This window comes from Zeugodacus cucurbitae, chromosome 3, assembly GCF_028554725.1.
Source record: "Zeugodacus cucurbitae isolate PBARC_wt_2022May chromosome 3, idZeuCucr1.2, whole genome shotgun sequence".
Lineage (NCBI taxonomy): Eukaryota > Metazoa > Arthropoda > Insecta > Diptera > Tephritidae > Zeugodacus > Zeugodacus cucurbitae.
In genome coordinates, this window is record NC_071668.1 from 69550714 (window position 1) to 69567231 (window position 16518).

Sequence of the window (16518 nt, forward strand, 5' to 3'; positions counted from 1 at the left end):
CAATGATTAATTAGTCCGGCAATTGCAAACGAAAAGGAACAAGCAAATTTTTCTTATTCCTATGCGTGTGCTGGAATATTCGGCAGAAAGAGCAAAAACTGAAATTAAATAGTACAACTTAGCCATAAGGAGGACAGAAGAAAGTGAATAGTATACTTTGACCAGGCTGGTTTCACCAGAGCGTGACGAAACAGCAGGGTTGTAATATTTAGGGTGACCAGGTGTTTTGTTTGTAGAGGTATATAAAATTGCGGAAAGAAAGAAGGATGTTTAAGACACGACAAAATAGATAAAAGGATTAGCTAAAATCACTTCTATCTAATGTGGGAATAATTTCATTTTTAAACCATTTTTAAATAGTCAACACATCAACGGCAATATTTATGACATCAAAAAGCTGGATTAGAGTTTTAATTCCACTTCATCCTTGATATCTTCAGATCACCCTCTTCATTCAGCCAGCTTGCCATGATATTACATTCAACAATAAAAATTATCCCACATAGATCCTTACTATTAACGAACGAATAATATCTGAAAATAAGGAATTATTTGTACTGATTACCAAAAAAGGACTGATAAGCTTACAGCAAATTAGAGAGCTTATTACGATAATTTATCAGGGAAAACTGAACTCAATTCTCGCAAAAAATAAAAATTTTAAGATTTCACCTAAAATTCGGAAATAAAATACATATAAATAAGCTGTCAGAAATCTTTAATCTTTTGTTCTGAAGTTTATTTCTAATTAAGTGAGGTAATGACAATATATACAACTAAGGAAGGGCTAAGTTCATGTGTAACCGAACATTTTATACTCTCGCAATTTATTTATTTATTTAACTTTATTTATATTATATAATACACAATTTGACCCACATATTCGTCATATATATTGTATAAAGTCCATTGAAAGTTGGAAACCATAATATTAGGTTAGAAGCACCGAGGTCCTCGTGTTCGATATATGGGGCCTTAAAAACCTATGGTCGATTTCGGCGATTTTTAGAATGGGGCTGCCACACTATTAACATAGTATTTGTGCAAACTTCTGCATCACTATTCTTCACTAGTGCTTCCTTTATATATTGTAAAGTTAACGATTCAGATCGTCTTCAAAGTTCTGGTAGATAGGAACTAGGCTTGGTTGTGAAGCGATTTGGCCTATTTTCACAACATATCATTGGGATGTAAGGAAACTATTACAAACCAAGTTACATTGAAATCGGTCGAGTAGTTCCTGAGATATGGTTTTTGACCCATAAGTGGGCGACGCCACGCCCATTTTCCATTTTGTAAAAAAATCTGAGTGTAGCTTTCTCATTCACTCTAATTCTAAAGCTATTCCTGTGTTGTATATTACATTTTCCCAAACCCTCTTTGAATTCAATATCTTTAATTGACCCTAACAATTTCTAAAAGCTGAAAAAACAGCACTTGGCGAGCTACTTCAAAGCTATTACTTAGCTGCTCAACAAAAGGGTATGCCAATCAGATACAGACATACATACAGATATATGTCACTGTTATGGCAACAAATCAAGATTAACAATTACTGCTGCTTTCAACACCTTTGACATCCTTTATTTAAGCAGCACACTTCACTGCGCGCAACCCATTGACCTAAAACTTTGTTGCTTTTACTTGCTCTTCCGTATCCTCTTCCTCTTCATTTGTGTGATGTTTTTTTTTTTTGCTTTCGTGTTGTCGGTGATTTAAATCTGGTTGTTTTACCATAGCATATTTTATTGAATCAATAAATTGTGGTTAAGTCACCTTTTTTATCGTTATTTCGCACGTGCTCCCTTAGCTGTCCATTTCACTTTCCATTTGGAAAACTTACATCCGGTGGTTTGCCACCTGACTGAATTTAAAGCAAGGAAAACCCTTTTTTTACCCCACCACACTTTGCTTTATTTATACATATGTATATGTGAAAGTTAATTTGCGTTTTCTGTTTCTCTTTTCGTTTCCACGTAACACGAATGAGCTAAAACTATTGACGATTGCACGTAGATTTAATCTCAAAACCAATTTGTCCAAGTGTGGTTCTTAATAAAATGATTATGCACACTATATGTACGTGTATGCATGCCATTTCAGTAAATCCACACCTGCCTTAAGTTACAAAGTACGAATTATGTTACACGGACAGGGTGTGTGCCCTAACAAACAGTGTTTACGAAACAGATTTTCGTGTAGAGGAATAAATAGCTAGGTGGATCTAAGAACAATAAAGAATGTGTGAAATAAAGGTGAACAACAAGTGGAAAAATTACAGGAAAGTAGTAGTAGAAAATAATACACTGGCAAAGCTTTTTAATGAAATGTCTGTTAAGAGGTGTTAAACTGGTAAAGACTTTAAAGTATCTAAGTATATGAGGTTATGTATCAGAATTTTTTGAAATCAAATATTATAAAATTATATTTAATCCAGGTAATTAATGTTTCCGGACTGGAACGTAAACTGGACTCTCCTTGAGATCGAAACAAATAATAAGTTTTGGGATAAGGTTCCATATCTTCATCTACCAAAACTGAAATATAGAGATAAATCTATCTAAAGTCCACATTGTTGTATGAAATATGAAGTAGTTGAATAAAAGGTTCTCCTAGGTAGGGTTTCAACGTTTCATTAAGACATATCGATGGTTTGTGCAGCAGAAGTTTACCAAAAAAAATTATAAAATACTGTTTAACACTCTAATCATCTGTGAGTTTAGATTGGTTTATTGGAAAAATAAAAGCAGACGCTCTAAGGACGTGATGGGTAAAATGAGACCGGTTGAGATCAGATGTTTTATTAAATTCTTAGTCGTCTGTCAGAACTATATTACTGTATAGCATTTATCAGTTAATACTTCCCGTGTAAAATTTGTCGACTGAACTGCAGCAGAGAATATATAAATATAGCATGACAAAGCCACATAGGATCGAATGTTTCTTTAAACATTTAAATATCTAAAGCAATAATAGTAGCTAAATTTATATATTGTGCGATGTGCGAAAATGTCTAGCTATCCGTTGAACATTTATTTCAATTCTCTCTTTCGAGTTAATGACTGCTTGACATGCAAAAACCTGAAGCAAACTAAAGCATTTCACAATAAATATATGGAACATGATACCAACACAACAACAACTCGAATACTCATAGTTTAGTGGGTGAAAGAAAAGTTATCTAGGAAAGTAGTAGTCACTTATAAAAGTCTGTTCGTCGAGGACCATTGAAAACCAAGTGTTGAGAGTTGTATAAAGTAGCTGAAGTACTGTTGCTCTGGCTTTTATAGACGCTCTTAATTATGAATATATAGAAGCATAATGAAAAACTAGAAACATTAAAGTTCATATGTTTCGATATGGCAACTCTCGATGTGCACTTAATGTTAGAAGGTCACAAAAAATAAGAAACACAAAAAATTTACGTTACAAAAACGCTTTTAAAACTTATATGCGTTGCGTGCGTTTAATGCGTAGCATGCGTCAGTCGTTTTGCTGCTTGCTCTTTACAACTTCAAGTGGCATTCGAAGCATTGTTTCTGCTTTATTGGTTTGTTTGTTGCTGCGAGTATGTATGCTTATGCCAATTCGGAAACTTGTTCTGTTCGTCTATGTTTAACAATTCTCCACTTCAAAAGCGACAAAATGCAACGACACACTTGAACTTAAACTTCTCTTTTGTCTAGCTTTGTAACATACGAGTATCCCTATGCATTGTGTGGAAAATGTTTACACAAGTTTGAGAATAGTATGAAGAATTGTTATAACAGTTTTTTAGTTCGTTGAACTTTTTGTATTTAAAATATTTGAGATGGAGCAGTGATAGGAAAGTATTTGAAAGCAAGATACTGATTTGTTTTTCTCTAAAATTATTTCAATTCATGTCCACATGTCCTCGCCATCAAAGTAACTCGCCTTAATCAATATTATAAGGTCCATAACGTGGCGGTGCATCTTCACATGCTAAACTATGGAATACTGCCGAAATATACAACCTTCAAATTATACTCTCGAAACAAAGTTACTAAAGAGAGTATAATAGTTTTTTTCACCTAACGGTTAGTTGTAAGCTAAGACTAAAAGATTCAGATATAGGTTTATATATATCAAAATGATCAGGGTGACGAGTAGAGTTGAAATCCGGATGTCTGTTCGTAAAGTAAAAATTGAGATATCTTGATGAAACTTGGTACACGTATTGGCACTATAAAAAAGGTTAAGCTCGAAGATGGGCGAAATCGGACCACTGCCACGTCCACAAAATGGCGATGACCGAAAACCTATAAAGAGCTATAACTAAGCCATAAATTAAAAGATCGGGGGCATATTTGAATTTTTTGGAAATAGGGCTTAAACCCTCCCCTACTAAGCTCATTGTACATATCTCATAAACTATAAAGCTATGTCAACGAAACTCTCAGGAGTCATTTTCTTCAGACACTACCTTATACAGTCTAAAAATGGAGGAAATCGGATTATAACCACGATCACCTCCCATACAAAGGTTATGTTGAAAACTACTAAAATCGCTTTAATTCAGTAAGGAAAACCTCCAGAAACCTTAACTTTCATTATAAAGATGGCACAGAAGAGCTGCACTCCGCCCACTTAAAACCATATCTCCGAAACTACTCGACCATTTTCAATGAAATTCGGTTCATAATATCTTTCTGGCTTCCCAATGATATGTTATGAAAATAATTCAAAGCGGTTCACAATCACGGCTACTTCCCAAATACAAGAACTTTGAAGTAGATCTCAATCGTTTGCTTTACAATATATAAAGTAAGCACTAGTGAAGATATAGGAACAACGCTTTGCACACGAGAGTATACAATTTTCGGTTACACCCGAACTTAGCCCTTCCTTACTTGTTTTCATTTATTTTATTTTATTTAAGCAATTTAAACATATTTAGTTCTAACAAAAGACGTTAGAGATGAAACTAATTGCAATTGCATTAAAAACACCACCCCCACAACTATAAATAGAGGCAACAAAAAACATTGCCAACAACTACTCAAAACCGAGGCCATTTAACTGACATAAGTGCCCATAACCTAATAGCTATTAAAGGTTATTGTTGTTGTTGCTGTTGCATTTGTTCAGTGACAAGCCGCACCAAAGGAAAAAACCGAGGTACAAATGACATCTTCCGCGTTTGCAGAGACGGTATGACGAGAACAAAGCTTAAAAGTATTCACTTGTCAGAGAGAATTCATTTGCATGGCTGGCCAATGACTACTAGCACAGCGGCTAATGTAAAGTAGTTCTATCCGCCACACTTTTCGCACTCTCGCACCGGGCAAACACAGAAAAAGTAAATCTAAATAAGAAATAATGAGAAAATGTGAAAAACGAGCCAAAGCGTTGAACTTAAGCTGGGGATTTGAACGTCTGGTGGCGCAGTTAATACCACTCGAATGCACTGACAAACCCACAAACACAAACAAAGAAGGAAGCACTTGTCCAACAACTAACTTTCGGTCATTTGTAGTCGGTTGATGGCAGACACGGTGTCCACCGACAATTTAACAGGCGTACAAGTGGCTCTCAAATGTCGAAGTGGTGTTGTCTTTGTTGTTGTAGTAGTTTTATGAGCGGGGCGTGAATGCTGGTCGCTTTTGGTGACTTCAACTATTTATTGTAGGTGACAAAATGCTGAAAGCACTTTAACTAAATAACGGTAATAGTAAATGCGGCAGTTAGGTCTTTAGTATAATTGCATTTTCTTTGTTTTTTGTTTGTCTTAGTGTGAGTATGGTTTTATTTCTAATAAGCTTCGGCTTCTAAAGTTGTCTCTGCACTAAATATCAGTGGTTCTGTCACTTACACCCGGTGGGTTTTGAACGTTCGCCCTCATCTATATACGTTTTAAGGAGGGAGAGTATAGCGATTCCGTGCTCTACACTTTCAATAAAAACCTTAGGAAGCACTTTTGTGTACTAAATTTCAATGTTCTATGATTTTCCTAAAGTTCTATTCGATGAGACCCTAATATTTACAGGTTCTTGTAATTTTTAGGTTTTTACACAGTTCATACCAATCAAAATTAGAAGAAGTTGATCGTGAAGAAACCACTGATTTCGAGCACGACTGAGGTCAGGTTTTCTTATTTTTGATATATTCGAAAACAATTTTTTTTTTTTAATTTCTTAGCAATCTAAGTAAAGATACACGCCATGTTTGCAATAAGCTAACATGCTCTACGGCTTTCCCTTAAAAGCTATTATAGCATAGATTATGACAATCTTTCAAGCATTTATGTATTTATTATATCTTTTCCTGTTCTACTGTCGACTACCCGATTGTGTGAATTGCTATTATATTGCTTTCAATTATTGTGCCTACATTCATATATTGTTTGCTTGCTTCTTCGAAACCGTCTACATTAACTTCGTGCCACATACAAAACAAAATTCCCACAAAACTTAAGTGAAACCCATCGAAAATTAATGACAAAGTAATGTCAGTCAAATAGATTGAAAGACAGCGCAACCCTTGGTACCCTTGCTGTCAAAGCAAGGCAATCAAAATGATGGGCCAGGTGGTGTGCGGAGTGGGTAAAACAAAAGTAGCAAAATAATATCGACTTCTATGTTGAACGTTTCTATTTCTCGTCTGTTTCCAGGTGAACTTACAAACATATTTGCATATTTATGTAGGTTTGTATATGTATGTCTGTAATACATCCAATAGTTCGTCCCTTGTCAAGGTTACAACATGCGCTCGCTCAGAATTATACGCTAGGTCCTTCCGTCCATTCCTCATTTGTTTAGAGACAAGCAGCAAACGCGTGTGCATTAATATTGCATACTTATAGGCGGCAAGCCAAGCATATAGTTGATTGTCTATTTAAAAGCGGATGCATGTATATTTAGTGTGTTCTTACCCTCGTTACAGCGTGTACGTCTCACATTGACATTTGCTGTATTTTTGAATAAATAACTGACACATTCGTAGAAAATTTTGTTCAAACAAGACTCAATGGAGATAGAACGAAACAGAAAAAAATTATAAATACACATACACTGTGTAAGCCTGAAGTACTGTTTTATAGTAATTTCTGGATTCCAAGAGCTTTTTTTCACTTCCTATTCACTTTCTTTTTTAGTACCTGAAGAGTCTACCACTCGTACTTCATGTTCTTCTACAACTGTATACCAACCTTGTATTTATTGAACTTCTTAGCACATTCTGTATTCTCCAATACTCTTGGCATTTGACTGAGCCGAAGCGTCATACGAAATGACTTATTGCAGCTGTTCCAACTCATAAATAAATAATTACCAAGTGGTAAATGAGGTAAAGTGTTGTAGGTATATTTTTGAATACAAACATAAGTACATAGTTACAACCCCATACATACACATATGTATGTACACAAATTTACCGCAGACCTAACAGCGGATCGACCTCGGTACATTTTCAAGAGGCTAGCCCATAATTCTACAAAATAAATAGGCAGCATGCCATGGCCTTGTGTTTACACGAGTATATGGAAATAAATATAAGTATGCATATACATACGGTTAACTGACGTTAATTTTTCCCTACTTCAGCTGAAGTGAGAAATTATGCGATAGGTTCGGCACATTTCTCAGTCAATATGACCTATGGCCACATATTTTTCAGAAGCTTTCAATAGAGTATCTTTAAACTAGAACGAGTGCAAATTTAAATTCAAAGCAAATTTTGCAAAAAAAAATTTCCCTTTTTATGAATCAAAATTGTAAAACGATTTTAAGTGTGATCCATTTCGAGGTTTCATACTCTTTTTAAGAAAAACCCTAAAAAATATAAATTTAATGGGGAATGTTTATTATCATTCGAAAGAACATTCTTTGGTATTTATTTTTTAAAGATTATCTCTAGCAAGTGTTGGTCGCGACTACGTCTCAGATGGTCATCAGATGATCCGTTGAGTCCAATTTTCAATTACTCGTTCGAGCATTTCGACTGGTAACTGGATGTTATGCCTGAATCGAAGCGGGATTGTCCGCATAGACTTTAAAGTTTACATATTCTTACAGGAGAAAGTCTAACGATGAGATATCACACGATATTGCTGGCCAATGGACCGACCCAAAATGTGAAATTCTCTGCTCACCGAAGTGATCTCTCAATAAATGCATTGATTGATGCGATGTGAGGGAAGTGGCGCCGTCTTGGTGAAACTAAATGTCGCCGAGGTCACGAGCTTCAATTTCAGGTATCAAATAGTCGGTTATCATGGTGGGATAACGGTCGTCATTGACATCTCACCAGCATCAATTTTGAAGAAATATGGACCGATGCTTTTACCGGCCCGCAAACCACCCAAACCGCTGTTTTTTCTGGATGATGGCTGCTCTTGAATCTCTTCAAGTTGCTCTTCGTCGCAAATGTGACAATTTTGCATGTTTGCATACCCATTGTGCCAGAAATGGACCTCATCGCTGAACAGAATTTAGCTCGAAAACGTCGGATCTTCATGCAATTTTTCAAGTGCCCATAGAGTGAAGCGATGTCTCTTGGGAAGCTCAGGCAGCTGCAGTTCTTGCATACACTCTATTTTGTACGCTTTCAATTTTACATCTTGAAGGAAAATGCGCCAAGTCGTTCCATACATCAGTCCGAGCTGCAGCGAACGGCGCCGAATCGACTCTCCACAGTCTACGTGTACAATCTCAGCTACGGCTGCTATATTTTCTTCACTGCGTGCTGAACGTGGGCTAATCGGTCGAATATTATCCAATAATGAATGCTGGATCTTAAGATGGGTGATGGTGATGCGAATAGTATGCTCAGTAGGCCGATTATGCTGTCCATAAGTTGAGCAAAGCGCGCTAAACACACTCTTTACAGAATTTTCGTAATAAAGTGGACCATTATGAAATGCCAAACAATACTGAATATAACAACATGGCTCACACATGTACTGTCAAAAAATGTTATTGAAAAAAGTATATCTAATTGGATCTCCGTTATAATATACTGAAATGAAGAATATGAATATGTTAGGATTTTGTCAGCACCTGTCACAAAGTTCCTATATATAATTATTAAAGCTAATTAATTTATTGATGAAAAATTTGCCTCAAAATGACAAAAAGTTATGGAGCAAAACTTTACATATTTGACCTAAAACGGATAGGGTCGATATTATAAAATTTAGTTAGTAATATTGGTTCAGGTTTCATAAGTATTTATGGCAACTTCTTCAACGAATTTTGGAATCATTCTGAACAATGAACTCCACCATTGCCATACATTTTTTGCTTTATTATATGCATTGCCATCCCTCTCCTTTCCAATTCCCTTACCGCTACCTTTAGGCCTTCTTCACATTATTTTCTTGCAATGAGGTAATTCTGTAATGGATACTTAAATAGTAATTTATTTTCCTTTCTTCAAACAATGTTGAATGCCGCTGCAGCAGAGGAGTCACTTCGGCTGGTTGAATCGAGCGCGTTCAACAAATATTTATGGGTTGTAAATGTTACTGTTCTTGCCATTTCAACCCACTTTTATGGTATTTTTGTTTTCAACCAAATGGAGTGCCTGGAAGCTTGAATGATCAGTGAACTGCTACTAGTAGTCCAAGAGCGTTTGCTTCCAGCACAGGCAAGGCAAATAACAATTCACCAAGGACGTGAGTGGAATTGAAATGTGAAAGAACGCCGCTGATGGCTGACTGTTGCATATTTTGTACTTGGTGTCTTTCATTTATGTGTCTTTTTGCTCGCGTAAATTATGAGTGAGCTTTGTGTGTATGTATGCTTCAACCTTTTTTTTTTTTTTTGTTTGAAACATTATTAGGCTTTTACTTTCAATTACCATAATTTGCCCTACTTCACCGTTAAGGAAATGTGTTGATTCTTGTTGCATAAAAATAAACATTTATCATAATTTAAGAAACAATGTGGAGAGTTCAGAGCTCTATGTTTCTCTGATATGAAAGTTAGTTCCTTGCGGCGAGTGTATAATTTATAACTTATTTACTTTGAATTGATATCAAATGGGGTGCAAATGACTTTATTGGCAAGAGTCTAATAGAAGTGATAGCAGGCTGGAAGTAATTTTGTTAATATTCTGAATAATAGAATATAAATATATTCTTAGATTTGAATATTACTATTAGGAGACACCACTTGCTAATGTATTGATTATGTAATGAACTTGAAAATTCCGTCTGTAAATAAATAAATTTCTTTTTCAAATTGTGGTAGCCTAAATTCCTCAAACTACCTTTAACTTTTTTTTCAAATTTCCCAGCCTTGCTGGTTTTACGCTACTTTTTGCTTATTTTATTCCTATTTTTCCTGTTTTTGTTTTGTGCACACTTTTCAGTCATCTCGTTGCATGCAACACTGACAGCCGGCGATGTGGGGTTAATGTTTTATTAGGCATTAAAACGCCAACAAGCCAACTGAACCAGTTTATACTCCTGTCAACTTTGGCTTGTCGCCCATGCTCTTATTCGTATATCCTTGCTTCCTCCTTACTTCTATCTCAACTTCAATGTGACAAACGTGACTGACTTACTGAGTGACAAAAATCAATTACTTAAAACCAAAAACAACAACAGTACGAAAAAACAACATTGGTAACCGCTAAAGCCCAACATAGCGCAATAAATGTAAGGGTTATGGCGCAATGACGGCAATAAGATCCGTTAAGTTGCTATGCGATGTGTTTGTGTGTGCTGGTAGCGGAGAAGCGCTCAATTTACAATTTCGTTCACTATTGTTCTTACTCTGCTCTATTTCTTGTACTAATTTGCATTTTGTATTTTATTTTCTCTTTTTAGATGACAATTTTCATTGAGAATACATCCGTGGCGAAACGTCTTAACGCGAGTCAAGCTTTCGATGATACGTGGAACACCGCCTCCGATTTGGAGAATGAACTTGAAGTGAGTGAAAATAATTAATAAATACATATAGATTTAGTTGTATTAGGTTATTATTGTAGCACAGTGGCGTGGCGATCATCTTACTGATTTATTCTATTTATTAGAGTTTCATAGTGGATTTGAGTTTAAAAACTGAAAGTCTTCTAAATCTTCGATATTTTAATATGATCTAACCTTAAAAGTAGAGCTAAATTTTAATAAACAACAGTCAAAGAGTAGATGCTCTGGTATCTCTGCTGCAAGATCGCAGACCCACAATATTCTGTAAGGCATCTGCCCATTTTATTTGTAAAACCCCTTACTTTACAGTGACCAGTATACTACGCACCAAATACCTTAGTTTGGTGAAATATATCATATGCAGGCAATAGGGATCCAAACTTCTATTTTCTTCTTTCCACAACTCTTCTCTTCTACAAAAACTCTTCTACAAAAAAGGCCCCGATCCTAACGGCTCTGTTGTCGCCACTATCTTAGCTAAAGAGCCAGAGATCGCATTGCTCTATATGCCTTTGTGTGAAGAAATCCATACTAGTACTACATTATTCCTCGAGGCTAACTCGTTAACTGAATAGCTGATCAGATAACTGCTATGCGGTCCATTATGCGATCCATTCATCTGGATTTTTAAGGCATAATAGGGTAAAATATATGTCTATGAATAACATGTATTTTCTTGAATTCTCGGTTTGAAATAAATCTAAATTATTTTCAATGAATATTCGGATCTGAAATGAAAATTTCATATTTATACAAAGCTAAGCTAGCGATCGAATATCCTTGTTTAACGAAAGAGAAAGAGTTCTAGTGTTATATTTTAGGTCAGATGGGCTACACGTAAGTTCATTATGCTCTACGTAGTTGGTGAGATCCCAAGGTCCTGCAGGCACGAGTGCATCGTTGGGCTTCTTGGACTCAGTAATAAGGTTCCACCGAACTTTAGCATCTTTATGATATATTCCGCCATTAGATCAACCTATAAACTTTATAAAATACAAATTAAAATTTTTTCAAAATATTTTCCCACGCCACTGCTATTTCTTGAAGTCTTAGTACCCGCATTTAATGTATGTATGTAGTTGAGGAAGCCTATTTGCTGGCGCCTCCGCATTTATGTATTTTCGTTTTCTTTGTTTTTTTTCGCTTTTGTTTTTGCTGTTGTCTCTTCTCCCATATTAATTTAGTGCATGTTGCAGCAAAAGCGTGCCAAAAGCAGTAGCATCGTCTCATCAGCGTCCGGCATCAAAGATGGCCAATGGTCCGGCTGGTCGGAGTGGTCGACCTGTTCACGTTCCTGCGATGGCGGCATAATGCAACAAATACGCCGTTGCTACAACACAAACGGCTGCAAGGGCGAGAGCGTACGCTATCGCATCTGTAACATGCAGCCGTGTCCGGAGCAACAAGACTTTCGTGCGCGTCAATGTGCCGCCTACAATGACGTGCCCTACGATGGTACACTGTACACGTGGACGCCGCACTACGACTATGTGGAGCCATGCGCGTTAACATGCAGGTGAGTGTGGTAATGCAATATGAAACAACCATTTATAGGACATGCAACTCATATCAATTGTGTAAGCACAAACATGTAATAATGTCGTAGCCATTGGGCGATAAGTGCATCCGCCATTTCATTTCCCTTTTATATACGTTGCGTTACAATCAAATGTCAGTTACTTGAAATTTATGACCTTCACGAGCTGCACACGACATGCATCGAGAGTGTGTAAGAACTGTTACGTTTAGCAAAATAGTTGTAGCAATTTCATCGCGTTCACTAAAGAAAACTGTATTTATGGATTTCGTGCGATCCATAGGTCATAACTACTAGATGCGCTTTGCTAAGGGATGTGAGAATAAAGTGGCATTGGCAGGAGTGACATGCTCTCATTTATCAACTGGTGTGATGCCATCGGGTATCCGTTGAGATTTAATGTAGACATTTTTTTACCAAACAATTGAGCCAACCATTTTCCAAAAATCCAAAACTATTGATTTTAATACCAGACGACTACATCTAATTTCAACTGAAACTGATGGACTAATCCAGCATATCGGATGCTAATCTCTTTAAATATATCTACAAGTTACGAGTAATCTGTCGCGAACCGTAATTCTGTGAATAAGTCAAGAGGCAGTGTTAGACTACATACGACGCTAAATATCCTAATCTAAATACCACGACAGAAGAGGATTATTTACATATCTTTGATAAAGGTGTCTATTATATATATTTAGTAACTTTTCCAAAGTTTTTTGAGGACTCTACCTTTCACTTCATACAACAATCCCAAAAACCATTAATCACAGAAACAATTTAACCCATATTTAACTTTGAATTTCAGAGGTCGTCCAGCGCATTTACATTTGGGAGACAGCGCATCATCCGAGGGTGTTGAGGATCCCGAACACTACGACGATCATGTAATCGTACAACTGTCGGCGCGCGTACAAGATGGCACACGCTGCCGAACGGGCAGTCTCGATATGTGCATACAGGGCAAGTGTCAGGTGAGTGAGAATAAAAAAAAACTGAAATATGCATGTAAGACTTCTCACTATATGAAGTTGTTCAATTACCATTTCGAACCTTAACTGAAACAAAAGCCACTTGAGTTATTTTGAATGTATTTAAGTTACTGACAGTGACAATGCTAATGATTACGGCAATGACGTGATTGCATGTAATTTATTATGTCGGATCGTATTCTTTCTGTTCTGCAATAGCAATACAATACAATTTTGCTGACATTAAAACCAAGTTATTGAGTAAAGTTACGCCATAGGCTAAAAATCAAAAAAATCCATCTCACGATTTTTTGTCAAAATGTTCACAGATGTCTTTTAAATTGTCCAAACATCCTATTTGCCAACCGGGTTTTCCTAAAGATCTAACGGTACTTTCTAAAAATAGAGTTAAACGCATGAATTTCTGTATTTTTTTAAAGCACATCAAAACATTTTTTTTTATTATCGCAGCAACAGCGAACTTCAATTTGTTCTGGTAATAGATCAGGTAACGAATCAAGATTATTTTTAATGGATTTTGACGCTAAAGGTATATATTTTAACTTGTGAAATTAATTAAGTCTAACGTGATTTGTGTTTTTAGTGAAATATGTGTTTTATATCAACCATTTTTTTAATTTTTTTTGCGTCTTCTATTTGTTTACATAAAGTTTTAATTGTGTTCCCTCGCGATCCCCCTTTAATTATATTTTATATAGCATTAGCAGAGTCTTTAGGTAATAAAATTGTTAAGGTTAGGTGTAGAAAGTTGCGGATGTATTTGCAATCGTCAAAATAATAATGCCCTTTGAATTAACTAGTTTTAAGTTCAAACTCATTATAATTGGGCTAAAAAATCTTGGAAAGAAGGATAAATCGTCGTTATTTCAATCTGTGTACGGTTTACTAGAGGAGGCATTATAAGTTTTTGTTCTAATTATAATGGCTGTTGAATGGCAGTGAAAAAATGAACTGTTTAAATTGGTTGATAATTTGCTTTCTTCCTACATGATTTTGTTATATGATACTAGCAGACCCGGCCACACGTTGTTGTGGCTAAGGTATACATTAAATTAAGTTGGTCCAATCTTGGCTTCGGCGACGATATTGATTACTCGAGGTCGATTTATGTTTCGCAGCATGATGACAACTCACACTACTTTTAGTTGCAAAGTGAGTGGTGATAGAACAGGCTATTTTAAATAGTTTGGGATATTTGACTACACGTCATCGTGGTTTGTAGATCATCGATATCTTTGTTTTTTTACCACCAATACAGGGCATTCAATCAGTCATTTATAGTTATCATATTGAGGTTTCATGTCAGGAAAACTTCTCTTTCGAGTCAATGAAGGGACAGAAATCTGTTGGAAATGTTATTAATCCATCGATGTGTCAATTGCGACCCTACCATTTCCTACTGCTTCTACAATCGCAATTTGATATTGTTGCAAAAACACTCATATGTTAGTTGTTCATTGGCGATACTTTATGTGTCGCCACAAATTAAATGACTTTAGGCATGCGATTACCCCGTCAGCAACAGTTGATTCAGGAATAATTGGAAGAGTCTGGCGTAAATCACCTGCTAACAGAATCTTGGCTCCACCAAAAACGTTCATCGACAATCAAGATCTTTTAAAGTCCTGTGCAGTACCTCCAACGACTTCTTGAATATTTGGAAAATCTTCATTATAGCACTATTTTTGGCGATTTTGTCGACTGGTGTTTCGTTCATTTGCAATTTAGGAGTAATTTCAAGGCCGAATGCGCCATTTGTTTGCCTACTAACAGCTGCCAAGTTGCCCCTATTTCTGTTAACCTTGGTGGTGAAAATGCGTGAAATTGGTTCTATTTCTATATTTCAAGACTAAAATTAGCTAGATAAGTTTGGCCGTTCTCGACTTTTTGCGAGACTTACGAACAGCAATTAATTTTTATATTATATTTATGTAACTGTAAATTAGAAGTAAAACAAAATGTTAATTATTAATTGTGGAGACGATTAATTTGAATAATAACTATCCTATCATCTAAGTTGGACGAAATTACATGTATATGCCAACTTTCATGAATATCAGTTGATTCGTTTTTGAGATCATTCGGACACTGGATTTTTATATATTAGGATAATTTTTATAGGTGGAATATGGAGGTTGGATGGGGAAACTTTAACGACAAATCATGTTCAGCTTGTGTATCGCTTTCTTAATTTTTTACAAAGCCTTACTGAAAGTTTTGCCGCTCCAACTATGACCATGAGAAGTATTTCATTATCATTTCCCTATAAAAGCAATTACTGTTCTATGTGAGCTATAGGACCTAGCAGTCCGATTAATAATATAATATAATTTTTTAATATATATTTAAAATATTTTTCTAGATTTTTGGTGAAAATTTCATAGCGATATCTCAACAGAGAGTATTTATGACCTTCATACAAGCCGAACCACTGTGGAGCGTTGGCATGCTTTTATTGTTAGTGATTACTGAATTCTTATTTTTATTTCACTATTTTATTTCTATTTCTATTGTTATTGTTATTTTTATATTTATTTTTATTTTTATTGATATGTAGTTTATTCTATTTTATATGCATTTATTTATGTATGTCTACTTTCACCTCGTAAAAAGTCGGTTTAGAAGTTCAAACACAAAATACTGACTCCTCTAATATTTTGCATTGTTGTAAACGAATCGTTGTACGTATTCGTTTGTAGGCAAACAAATAAATCATTCTCAACCACAAACACCACAACTCCTCGTATAAATTTTGACTGGCAGACAACATTACACGCAATCTCACATAGTTTCCAACCTCTACACATACAAATGTACACTCAAACCAATGTAATACCTTTATGTATGTCCTTGTGTCTTTTTTGAGTGCTTTTCGAATGGCAATAAAGCACTGTTTGCGACCTTTCATCGCGTTTCGTGTTTACTGTCACATATCTTTTCGCACATGCCATTGTAAATTCTACCGGAAATGTGTATAAATGTACTGTTATTTAAGAGAAACTTTTTAAATTTACGACTACAGTAAAAAAGTTTTGAAATTAATATTTAATTGGCTACGCTTTTAGTTGTTTTAGTTGCGAAAATGTAGG

The 16518-nt window shown here is 35.6% G+C and overlaps 1 protein-coding gene and 1 long non-coding RNA gene across 6 annotated transcripts in view; one reads left to right on the forward strand and one right to left on the reverse strand.

Annotated features, from left to right (window-relative positions):
• Positions 1–16518, forward strand: part of LOC105220054 (ADAMTS-like protein 1) — a 98130-nt gene that overhangs the window by 20369 nt on the left and 61243 nt on the right. For 4 of the 5 annotated variants that reach the window (XM_054226629.1, XM_054226631.1, XM_054226633.1 and 1 more), the window contains exons 4-6: positions 10793–10897; positions 12082–12413; positions 13246–13411. In XM_054226629.1, the coding sequence (XP_054082604.1) occupies positions 10793–10897; positions 12082–12413; positions 13246–13411 (603 nt within the window). The remainder of the gene's footprint in view (positions 1–10792; positions 10898–12081; positions 12414–13245; positions 13412–16518) is intronic. The other variant, XM_054226632.1, reaches the window with a different exon arrangement.
• LOC128920126 (uncharacterized) lies at positions 347–735 on the reverse strand. The gene is made up of 2 exons (XR_008470255.1): positions 589–735; positions 347–534 (listed from the first exon to the last, which is right to left on the reverse strand). It is a non-coding gene; the product is annotated as an uncharacterized LOC128920126 (long non-coding RNA).